General features: G+C 46.2%; 1 protein-coding gene across 2 annotated transcripts in view; it reads right to left on the reverse strand.

Moving 5' to 3' along the window:
- RGS10 (regulator of G protein signaling 10) overlaps nucleotides 1-13,028 on the reverse strand; it is a 159,995-nt gene that overhangs the window by 11,979 nt on the left and 134,988 nt on the right. For both annotated transcript variants that reach the window (XM_078643919.1, XM_078643918.1), the window contains exons 3-4: nucleotides 9,973-10,059; nucleotides 8,534-8,677 (exon numbers count right to left, since the gene is read on the reverse strand). In XM_078643919.1, coding sequence (XP_078500045.1) covers nucleotides 8,534-8,677; nucleotides 9,973-10,059 — 231 coding nt within the window. The remainder of the gene's footprint in view (nucleotides 1-8,533; nucleotides 8,678-9,972; nucleotides 10,060-13,028) is intronic.

The raw sequence follows: 13,028 nt of genomic DNA on the forward strand, positions 1-13,028 counted from the left end.
AAGCGGCCCTTGGTGTTGCCCTGTAGAGCCGACTACGCACGAACACTGAAAGGCATACCTGGGCCCAAGCAAAAGCAGCGACTACGGCGCCCAGCAGACTGCATAGTGGAGTGCAGGGATTGCCCCGTTCCCCATGTAGAGAGAAGCCTCAAAAGACATATTGGCCCCTTCCAGACGACCTGCAATGAGTGGGGGAGCGGATAAAGTGACCTGCACCTGGAAGCACACCTTATCACTCGCCATAGCAGGGTTCGATGGCAACTGAGGCAATTGGGCACACCAGACAGCAGGACCTCACCCGCCCAGAACTAAAGGAGGGCTTACCTTGCAGGAAGGAATATAGATCAAGAAGAGCATAATCATTTGGCAGAGGGCTTGCTGTGATAGGCGACGTCCTCATGGCTGCACCAGCAACAGCAACGGGACGTACCCTGTAACCACCCTAGATTGCTAGATTGCTAGGACCCGTGTGGGGTCCACGTTGCAGGGGACTTCCAGGCAGCAAAGTGGTAACTAGTGACACTGGCAAGAGAGACTATTACCCCTTGGGGTACAAGGACCCGCGAAAGGCGCTGGATGAGGGGGAACACCACGTTGGGCGTACTTGGCCCCACCAAGCAATTAACACTCAAACTAGGGCACCAGAGGCACCCTTGGCCCAAGGACATGGCGAGGGCTACGACTGCGTGAGGTGGAAGGTCAGTCCCAGCATATATGTGACCACAGAACCCTTTGTGCTGTGGTTGCGCCTTTCTGGCCTTGCCTGCATAAGTGGCCTTATATTCTGCTGAATCATAGCGGCAGGCAAGAGGACCCACAAATACGTAGTGCAGTGGACACCCCAGGCCCTCCTGCCCACAGGATACCCTCTTTACAACATTGAGAGAGGACTTACAGTCTATTAAGAAAGACTTGGCACAGGACCTACAAGGGGTTCGGAAAGAGATGTCAGAAATAGGGGATAGAGTGGGCGCCCTAGATAACCATGAGATCACCGGAGATGAAGAAATCGAGCAGCTCAGACAGAAACTCCTTCAACTCACGGCCCAACAAATAGACCTTCAGTCGCACACAGAGGATCTTGAGAATACATCAAGATGCAACAACATCCGAATCCGGAATGCCCCAATGACTGCTGAGGCAGGAAATGTGGAAGAGTACTTGACAGAGCTCTTTGCACAGATCCTGGGAGACGTGCAGTCCTCTGACCTTAGACTGGACGGGGTTCAACGAGTGGGTCTATCTAGGGCTGCACATTTGCCTCCTCTGGAAATGTTAGCACACGTTCACAGTTTCCCACTGAAGGACCGCATTCTTCGAAAGGCGAGATATTCCACCCTGGTTCACTTTCGCGGCCACTCCCTGCAACTTTATCAGGGACTCTGGGCAATCACCTTGCTGAAAAGGAGGGAGTTACATCTGGTGACAGCCTATCTAAAAGAACACAATACCTCATATTCATGGGGCCAACCTTTCTGGCTAATCCTGAGTTGGGAAGGGAAGGACCATCAACTACGCTCCTTCAAAGCAGCCTGCGACCTTCTCTGGATAGACCCTTCTGAGGGCTCCTCTGGGAACAACAACGGTTCAGAGCCTGGGACTAGCATATATCCGAGATGGAGGAGGAGATCACAGGGCAGGGTCCTAGCTAAGGCAGATTCAGCTACAATAGATCAAGAGAGAGAGGCAGTGTTGGAGAGCCTGGCTATGAGATCCGACACACAACCACACAGATGAAAAGGCTGAGGATACACAGTAACCCGGGATGATGCACAACAGAAGCTAACCGAGGCCAGCTAGAGGAGGGACCCCTCATGAACGCTGATGACCACCAAGGACCCCATCTTTTGCCTTACTCCAGAAACAGCGGGGATCAACTTCGAGACTCCACCCCTTCCAGAGACTTTGTGTTATTTTTTTGTTTAGTTGATATACAACAACACAAAGGGTTTCAGAACTAGCAGAAGCTGTAACTATTCCACATAAGCTTTCATGTTGTAAGGGTCCAATGCACATAGAAGTATACTTTCATGGATGGATGAATAATAGGGAGGCACACAGCATGAAAACGCAATTACACGATGAAGACCGCTGAATATCGGAGGGTACTCACCCTCAACGTGAAGGGATTGAACAACCCTGTCAAAAGGAGGGCCATTCTATCATATTTAGAACATACGGAGGCTGATATTTGTCTCACCTAGTCTTAATAGGAGGTGACCTTAACATAGTTCTCAATAGTAACCTAGACCGCTCTGGCTCCAGGGAAGGAGGGACAGGGGGTCTGACAGGGGAGGAACTGGCTTGGCTGAGGGAGGTGGGGCTGACTGACCTATGGTGAGTTTCATATCCCCAAACCACGGATTATACCTTTTTCTCACATGCTCATAAGTCATATGCCTGCCTGGACTACTCTTTGGGAACCCAGGAAGTACTCCCACTAACACGATCGGTGGAGATTGAACCTATGTCTCTCTTGGATCATTCAGCTTTAATTCTGGAGCTACATAATCCTATACAGAGGGATACGAGGTGACGATGGAGACTCCGGGAGACTATGTTGCAAAGATTGGAATTGGTAACGCAGATTCAAAAGGCGCTAACTGATTATTTACAATTCAGTGACATCCCAGACATTTCAACATCTACCCTGTGGGACGCCCTAAAGGTAGTCATTAGAGGGGTAATCATAGGGATCGTGGCGGCCGAAAATAGCCACTGCAAGGCAAAAAGGGCAGAACTTCCGGAGGAGGCAAGATAATTAGAACACATGTACCAAGGAACAGGGGCCCGAGGATTTGGCGCCAGTTAGAGTACACGCGGAAACAGCTGGCCAACCTAGACCTGGACAAGGCCGAGTACTCGCTTCTCCGACTAAAACACTCCTTTTACATAAACAGGAAAAAATGCGGAAGACTCCTAGCGACCAAACTTTGAGCCCAGAGACAGTTCACCAGGGTGGAATCCCTCTTATCCAGAGAGGGAGAAGAGATAAAGGGAGACGCCTAAATGGTGGCGCACTTTACAGAACTTTACACATCTCTTTACTCAAAGCAGACTACCACCCCCCGAAGTCCCTTCTCATTATCTACGTTCAGTGGCACCTACCCTCTTAACTGAATCCCAAGCGTCCTCCCTGGACGACCTCTTCTGCATCGAAGAGGTCATCTCGGTTATTTCCAAACAGAAAGCTCTGAAATCCCCAGGCCCAGATGGCTTTCCCGCGGGGTTCTATAAAACCTTCTGCCCAGAACTAGCCCCAATCCGCACATGACTCTTCAATGACATCACACACATCGCTAACCTCCTGCCCTGGATGCAAGAAGCGGAGATAGTTGTTATCCCCAAACCCGGGAAAGACAGACTCTATTGTGCCAATTACTGCCCTATCACACTCCTGAATACGAACAGAAATCTCTTTACGAGCATTTTGGCTGCCCGTTTGAATCCTCTTCTGCAGGGACTGATAGGCCCAGATCAAGCCGTGTTTGTACCACAGAGACATTATGCGGACAATACTAAGCAGGTACTTCATATCATTGACAAAGCCCGCGGTGGGAAGGGGGCCATCATGCTACTTTCGGTTGACGCTGGGAAATCATTTGGCCAGGTTCAATGGCCATTTCTGGACGTGATATTAGTGCACTTTGGGCTAGGGAAACGTTTCCGAGCCTGGGTTCAGAGCAGCTATAGATCTCCAACGGCGATGGTGAGGGTGAATGGGCATGGCTCAGACACATTCCCCATACAATGGTGTACAAGTCAGGGCTGCCCTCTCGCTCCCTCCTTTTTGCCCTATATATAGAACCCTTTACCCAGCGGATGAGAGATCATCCAGGCATCAAAGGAATTCTCCCGGGAGAGGAACAGCACTGGATTAGTCTGTACGCTGACGACATAATGGTCATGCTCGACGACCCCAGGAGAGTCTGCCCCACTTAGGAATGGAGGAATTTGGTGCGGCCTCCGGATTCCACATGAACGTTAGTAAGTCGCAGGCCCTCAGCATCTCAGTTCCTCAAGCAGTAGTCGAGAATTTGCAACAAACATACACGGTCAGCTGGGCAACAGAGTCCATTCCACGCCTAGGAGTTCAGATTTGCCCCACTTTGGAGCGAACAAACGCTCTCAATTACCGACAATTGATGAAGAGGATGTGCACTGAACTGGAGCAATGGAGCAATGGAGGCATTACCCACTTTCTCTGATGGGCTGCATTGTGGCCCTAAAAATGATTACCTTACCCAGAATACTTTTCCTCTTCCAGGCCTTGCCATTAACTCCCCCACCTCACTCCCCTCCACCTGGGAACAATATCGACGTTGCAAGCTGCTCTCCGCCATTTTGTCTGGGCAGGTAAAAGACCTAGGAAGAGCAAGGAGCATAGCTGGCTCCCGACGGCGGAGGGGGGACTTGGGATACCTTGCCTTCTCAGATATTTTCAGGTGACTCAGCTTCAATACTTAGTTGAATGGTCCAGAACAGAGTCAGAGAAACACTGGCTATTCATGGATAGGACTATAGCCGGGACTGCATTAGGGAAAGTTCCATTCCTACAGCGCCGACATCGGGCACCTAGTCTCTACATCTCCCCAGTTATGAGCTCCCTTTTGAAAGTGTGGGATGGATGCAAGTGCAGAGGGCAGTTAACTACTTTTTCGTCTCCCCTGACATGAGTCGTCGACAATCCGGCCTTTACTCCGGGGAGCGGGCCAGCCTTTCGAGTATGGAGGGCGACTGCCTGTAGAGCGGCAGGACATTTCTTTGACTTAGACAGCCCTATACCTTTTGACGTCCTTAAGAGGGACTATACCCTCCCAGAGGTCAAATGTTTTAGATATTTCCAGATTAGGTATTGGCTATTACACCCAACTATGAGAAGCGAAGTGGAGCGGGCATTGACCCCCTATGAAAAAAGGCTAGCGGGTAAACGCTCAGACAAACGCCTCCTTTCGGAACAGTATATTATTCTGCAACCCACTCAGACAGCTGACAAAAGCCCAGCCCAACGCCGTTGGGAAGCAGAATTGGGGCGTCAGCTTTCTCAGAACGACTGGAAAGACATACCACAGAGCATAACACAAGGCTTAGAACACAGCAGGCACAGAGATAACTCTGAAAATCACCTCATATTGGTACCTTACACCAGTAAGGCTACATAGGGCAACCCAGCTTGTAGTGATGAATGCTGGCGGCAGTGCGGGGAGAAGGGCATGTTTACCCATATCCTCTGGGAGTGCACCAAAATAACATCATTTTGGGAGTCTGTCCTAAACAACATAGATACCTACCTCTCAACACAGTTCCCAAGGTTCCCGTCATATACATTGCTGAGCCTCCCTAACTCCTTAACCTATCCCCTAGCATCCCGTAAATGACATCAAATAGGAATAGCGCTAGGTTCAGCACACCAAACCATCCTCTCACTTTGGGGGTCAACCACCATACCGACACATCTGGGTTGGCTACACTGTTTGTGGGGGTCCTGGGGATGGAGATACTTAGCCTCACACTCACTGGTCTGGAGATACATGTAGTACCACCTGGTACCCGTTTCTAGCGTCACTTTCCCAACAATTCAGAGAACTTACATTTCCTCTTTATTTACGAATATTGAGACTCACAGATTGATCTCATACTGAAAGAGACGAAGTCACGCAATGAAGGACCCACACGCAGACACAGAGGCAATGCTAGTTGCATAGCTATTGGTACTGAGGTGTGTGGGAGGGTAGTTATAGGAGGGAGTTAACATTTTATCTTAATGTCATTGAAGGATGTCATGTCTAAGCCAATGCTTTCATACCTTTTTCAAAACTTTATGTAATGTGGCATGTATTGAAGTGCGATAATGACAAAACCAAAACAAATTTAAACCATAAAAATATATACATAAACAAGAATTATTTTATTTTAAAATATTGTATTACCATTTAAAAGATACATTCTTTGTTTAACGATTAATTTTAATTCTTAACATAACTTACTTTTTTGTAAATCATATTAAATAAAAACATATTCTTTTTAAGAAGGTTTTAAATTGATATTATTAAAAATAATTACATTTAATATATTTTAATTATGTATTGAATTAAAAATTAAGTTAATTGTTCTGTATCATTGTTTTTATTGTGCTGTTCATTTAATATAAATGTATAAAATTAATTTACATTAATATTATTCATAAAAATATTTTACCTTTTTTGTAAAGTTTAATAAGCATTTTTACTTTACCCTATTCTTTACCATTCGGAGATCTCGCCTGTGTGTGAAAAGTTACTAGCAGTAACTTTGCACTCATACATTAGTAAATTTCTTGTCATCAATTCTCCCTCTTACACTTTCCCCCTCTTTTTCCAGGAATTGAATAAACTAATTTTTTGCTTGCTCACGGTCCACAACGTCAAGTTGGCGACCGCGAGCAAGCACATCCCGGCGAGACTTTTTCCTCGTCCTCCCGGCGAGCTTCTCAATGCGGGGAGATCATGTTTCTCATTGCTAGTGGTCGCGTATGCTCGCGACCGCTCGCGATGAGAAACTACCAGTCCACGTTGAGAAAGCTGCCGCACGAGTAAAAATCTACTCGAGCGGCAGTAAAAAACATCTCGCCATGTGCAAGATGCCGTTTTCAATGATTGCACAGTGCGGACAAGCATTCGATACTGTGCAATTATCGTGAACAGGGTACTACGCAGTTTGCCTAGTGCTACGCGTAGTTCACGTAGTGCGAAGTGCACTTTGCGTAGCTTCGCGTAGCGCTATTTCGCGAACTACGCCCAGGGTTAGGGCGTCAGGTTAATAGGAGACCAATATAATAATAGCAATGACTTGCTCTCCTTTTCAGCCCTAGCTAAGAAGTTCAACCTCTCCAATTTGGACTGCTATCATTTTCTAAAAATCAAGATTAGACTCTCCTAACTTAATCTCTCTAAAACAAATTGACTCTACTCACCTATCTTGCCCATTGGCAACACTCTGGTCATGTTGCCTCCAAAATCTATAAGTTGCTCTCTGACCCTCAACCTTCACAACCCTCAATTACTTGCACCAAATAGGCCAGGCATTTTGAGAGGGTGATTTTTTAACGCATTTCTTCTTTAGGCTGAATCTCTTGCATTGGACCCCAGCCTGTTTGTATAAATTGAAACTAAGAGAAAACAATAAATGCTGGAACTATAACCAGGAATCGTGCTCACATCAACTCATGTTCTTTGATTGCCAGTTGCTAGACTCTTATTGGTTACTGATCCAAAACCATCTGTCAGTAATCTTTAATACACCTATAACCCTATCCTTCTCTATGGCAACAAGGGTCCCTGGGCTTCACGGACTCCACTGCCCCTAGGTGCCAATGATATGGCGCTACTCGACCTACTCCTAACTATTGCAGTTAAAGTTATCCTCTCAGAGTGGAAATCCTTCAACCATCTGTCATATCACACGTGGAGGGCATGGGTTTCATATCTCTGAGGTACACACATATTAAGAATCAATTCACGCCACCAGTCTCTAGCACAGTATGGCTATTTCTTGATAAATACATCAAAATAAGTAGCCATGGTCTTGTAGTTCAAATATATAACTGGGTCTTTTCCCTAAGACTTCTTAACGATGACTATGAAGCAGATATATCTCCTCACCCCCCCCCCCCCCCACACCTCCTATCCTCCTCTTCCTACTCCTGTTCATGTTTGGCATTTCTTGGTGTACAGGCGATTCAAATGATGTTGTATTCCTTTGAACAGAATTTATATATTAAATACTGTTCAGACAATATAATACCCTTGTGCCTTCAGCGTGCATACTCTTCTAAATATACTGAAGGCACTGTTCAGATTATAATCCTTCTGAACCTGGATTGTTCTCATATATTCAATGACCATCTGCATGGTTTACATACAATAGTTATAACACATGACATCTTATGTGTAATCTGCACATCTTACCCTTTGATTGTATCACCATATTGTCTGATTGTATGCCTTTTTTCTAATTTAGTAAAATATGAAATGAAGCTTTCTTCACACATATAGAATAGATACACAACAAGCAGCAGTTATGCAGGCTTCCATCAGGCACTGAACATTCTTCACAGATGTCATCAGTGCAAGTTTCACTCACACACATGAGGCAGATGCAGAACAAACAGCCATGCAAATTTCCCTCCCACGTACAGAAGAGGCATAGCACAAGCAACAGCTATACAAGCTTCCTTCAGACACAATACAGGTGCATATGAGACAGCAGCAATGCAAGCTTCTCTCCTATGCCCCGAAGAGCTACAACTTAGGCCACATCAACGCAAGCTTTTCTTGAGCAAATACCAGGCAGCAGCAGGGCAGACTTCATTCACCCAGACCGGGGTAGTTCACAGGCACGAACAGGACAAATCTCGCTCAAGCAAAGTAGATAAAGTCCAGGCAACAGTAGGGCAAGCCAGGTAAAGCACTGGAAGTTGTTAAGATGTTAAATTGCTGGATCATCAAATGTTTATCACAGATGTGGTGGACAATGGATTCTTCTTTAGCCTTACCTGGTCCTGGAGTTTTTGGAACATTAAAGGGTGTGGTTCTTCCAGGATTGTATCACTCATACGCGACTGGCCCTCAACATTCACCTGCGCCGAGGCCTTGTTGCTGAGAAATGTCCCATAGATCTGCTTTGCCTTTTCGTGCAACTGAAAGACAAGATTTGGAGCCATGTGTCAGGAAACTGGCAGGCAGGACAGAGCTTGGAAGAAAAGCTTAAAGAGACTGCTAGAAGGAAGGTTTATGGTATCTCTGAGTCAAGGTGATTGTGTAAATCGCAAAGAGTCATCTCATCATCAGGACTGCACGAGCTGGAGTGGCCTGCAGAGAAGTAGGGAGATGTCTGGATAAGACAGTACCTTTGAACAGCTTTGGGGTTATTTATATATTTATATATTTAATATATTTAAAAAGAGGATTTGATCTGAAGACTAAGGAATAAAGTACGTTTTCAAAAGAGATTAATAATGTTGCTATCCCTTCACAGTGCAGAGAGGAACCTCGATCACCCCTGTTAGCTTCGAGGCAGGTACCAGGTCTCTGCTGAAACTTTGATCATATAGTCATTCTTACAGGCCAGGGACAGTGTCTTGCCAAAAAAGCATGTAGACACAGAGGAGGACAATGGAAATAAATACATGAAGGTCCCATTTATAAATGCAGCTTTAAAAATGAGAAGCCAAATCATGAAAGGTAAGCTATTCCGTTGGCTTGGCGAGTGCTCTGAGTAACGCGCAAGCCATGGGCTTAAATTCCTTGTGTCTGAATCCACATTTCATAAATTCAAGGCGAAACGAGTGATTACCACGGAGCTGAGTGACAATAAAACCATTGTTTTTGCTCCAAGTGACAACTCAGTTTGTTTTGTGTGCTTATTAAATGGGCAGTTCTGATAATATTATTATTGTTTATGTTAATAAAAAGAGGCTGTTGCAAAGGTAAGAGGTCAGTCTGTGGCACACTGTGTAGACATGAGCTCTCTGAGCAGCTCCTTTCAAGTCTGGGTTTTCACGGTACTGAAGTCACACACACCTTTGCTAACAATATTTACCGTGAACATTTTTCAATCAGCCTCTTTCAACCAATGGCTTGAGACTTTGTCAGTCATGTCTTGGCTGAGTCTCTTGGCAAACACTAATCACCAAATGGTATTTGCTGTTAGAGTGTATCCTTTCACCTTCACTCAAGGGTGCACAATGAATTGCATGAGGGACTACATACATTACAAGAGCTATAGCGCTCTATCTGCACCTGTGAGCTCCCTCCCATGTGTCTTGCCCTAATTTGCTAATGCTGCTTGCACTAGCACTTTAAACCCAGACCTTTTGGCTTTGTCAAAGCCTGCTGTTTCTGCGACCACAGGCATTCTTTCCTCTTCGCCTCCCTGCCTCTACTTGTCGGACCCCTCTTCAGGCGCGGGCAGACAGCCACGGCCGTTTGTTACCTGTTTCCTGTCTTGTATTTTTTTGAACTCCTCGCAGGCTAGCCAAAACAGCACGTTCTCCTCGCTGAATTCCTTCTTCAAGAACTCCTGCAAAGGCAGAAAAAAGGAGGTGAGTTCAAGGAAGGTGAGTTCAAGGGCGGTGCCAGGACTCCCTGGGGGCGTCCAGGGGAAGAACCGTTTCTGGAATATCAGTCCCCCCGCCATTACCACAGACAGAACCTCAGATCCTGAACAAGGGCGAAGCGTGAGACTGTGGGCCTTTGTGTGAAGGAGAGACAGGAAACAGGCAGGGTGCACGAGCTGGCTGTCCGTCACAGAATCTAGGTTCTTCAAATGCCCACAGTCTAGCACCCCATTTTTACTTCACCCCAGACTCCAGTGCTTACAAACGAATTACGTACAGTGCAGACCAGTGCAGACAGCTGCGAATATGCAAAAAACTGTCAAGTTCAAGTTCTTTCTAGTTCTTTATTAAAGTGTTTAGTCATTTAAAAGCATTACACTAAAATATATACATTAAATATTTTTTGGGGAAAACGTTATTTTACAACACTTTAAATATAAAAAAAACCTAGGCAGTTGTGCCAGATATTTATTTGTTAATACTTTGTGTATCAGGCTTGTCTCTCTTGAGGCAGAGCATTATCAATCAGTCTTCAATAGATTTTAGTAGAGTTGCATGGCCATCAAGGTAAAGTAAAACGAAAAAAAAGAATTCCTATGAAAGCAACCTACTGATAAAACCATCTATAAATCATTTATGAAAGTCTAAAATCCTTTGGTTCGTGCAGTTCGCTTTTTTTATGAGTGCAATAATCCTATATTAAATAGAGATCACATTTGCAATTGTAATTGTTCTTTGAATTTCTTTAAAACTATGACGACACATTTTCCTTTGTAGCTGGTGTCATCCCTGCATTTCTTTTTTTGTGGAAGTGCAAGCGCCTTGAACAAGCTGGGGTTTTGAGGTAGATGTTGCTGTGATGACTCGCTAATTACTAAGATGCAGGCGATCTTGAATGTTCTATAGTGATCTGATCCCCCTTATAAAAAATGTATATTATTAACCCTTAGTTTGTTCTACTGCTTTAAGGTTCACTTATAAAATGTTTACCCCCCTGCAAACAAAGGGGATAGAAAAGTCACCTATATTACCATTTGCCTACAGGATAGAGTTTAACATTTTATGAAAATTGATTTCGGGCATGCGCAAAAAATGTGAGTTAAAGTTTCTTGCTTGTATTCACACAGTTGGCATTCTTTTTTTTTTTTAAAACCTTTATTAATGTAAGCAAATCAATACAAGCGCAGGCCTACAACCACAGGGGCCGGCCGCAAAATCAGGATATCAAAAACAGAGCAGTTTAGACGTGTACGATAAATCAAAGTACATTAGAGCCATAAGATGTGGTCGTAACACAGGGAGGCACAAGGATAAAAGAGGTTTCATTTTTATAATATTAAGAGGAGGCAGTGGCTATGTCAACAAAGGCGTCATACAACACAATCAGGTAAAAGGAGACGGGAGGGGTATATCCCTCCATACATTCAGAAAGCAATAATAAGTAACAGAGCCAAAAACACCCTACGCCCGCCAAAGGTGGGCCAAAGGTAAAGGTCAAACAATAGCAAGCAAATCAACAGGATGTCGTGTAGAAAGCCCACCCGTACCAGACAATAAGAAAGGCAAGTGCAGACACCGGCTAAATAAGGGAGAGAAAAGGAAGACATAGCCAACCCCCTAGAAAAGGGAGAAAAAGGGACCATAGAACAAAACAAAGTAAAATAACAAACCCCCCCAACACCCGCCACCCTACATCACCGTAATGGCTATGGCCTACCCCACTAACAGCGTGTCTGTCGCCCCAGAGTCACCCGAAAATAAGGAAATAAAAGAAAAGAAGAGAAATGTAACGAAAAGGAGAGTGAGGGGAGGAGCCGGCGATGTAAACACCCGGAACTAAAAGCCCCATCCCCGCAACTAAAAGCTTAAAGATCGAGGCCCAAAAAATACAGAGCAAAGCTCAACGCACAGGATACAATCAATAGCAGTCCACAAGACGTGTCCCAGGTTCACCATTAACTAAGAGGAAGTCCTGCCGGGACCTAAGCAAGGTCACCCTTGGCCACTTCTATGAATAGTAGAACTGCCAAACATCCGTGCAGCCAGGAGACAGTACGATACAAAAAGTCCATACCAGGCAGGTGAAGCAGGCAGCATCTTCGCACAACACTGTCCCAGCCACCAAGAAGTAGCCGACGACACACGGCGGCAGCCAGAATGCAACAGCACGCCCATCACCAACGCAACCAAGTCCAAAAACAGGTCTGCCCAACACGGGTCGGAGAACACAAGATGCGGAAAACAGTGCAGCACAGGCGCCGGATCCACTTGGTCCCTCAAAATCGTAGATTCATCCGGGGACCTCGGCTCAGCAACCGGAGGAGAGTTAACGGCACCAACTCGGGGAGAAGGCACTACGCCACAAAATGGCGGGTCAACAATGGCAGCGATCCGTAACTCCAAGTCCCAGGACTTCCTGAGTAGATCGGTCTGCAGAGTAACCAGAGCAAACAGCACATTACTACGAGTAAGCGCCGCCCCATGTAACCGCGGCCCGGGGGTCTCAAATGCAACCGTGTCTCCGTCTCCGGGAGGGATACACTTCAGGGGGTCATCCGCCATCTTGAGCACTTCGTTCTCCGCCATTATCCCCTCCACCTCCAAGTCCATGACGACCGCCCGAGGCAACAGGACCCACAGCAGATCAGCGGCGGTCGGCGCTCGGCGAAGAAAGGAGAGTCACCAGAAGACCGGGTGTGCTCCCAGCAGCTCTCCGGGAGCCAGGCACCGGTTCCCGGACGGGAATAGTAACATGAGCGGGCGCCAAACCCAAGGGGACCCGGACACCACGGCTACTCTCCGGCTCACCAACAGTTCGGGCATACGGGGTGACCCACTATTAGGAGTGGGTCAGCTCCATCTCTCCCGGCTCGCGGCTCCCAAGCTCCCACCAACAGGCTTCTCATCCGGACCAGGGCCACCAACACTCCGA

Source organism: Lissotriton helveticus, chromosome 5_1 (genome assembly GCF_964261635.1).
Source record: "Lissotriton helveticus chromosome 5_1, aLisHel1.1, whole genome shotgun sequence".
NCBI classification, from domain to species: Eukaryota; Metazoa; Chordata; class Amphibia; order Caudata; family Salamandridae; genus Lissotriton; species Lissotriton helveticus.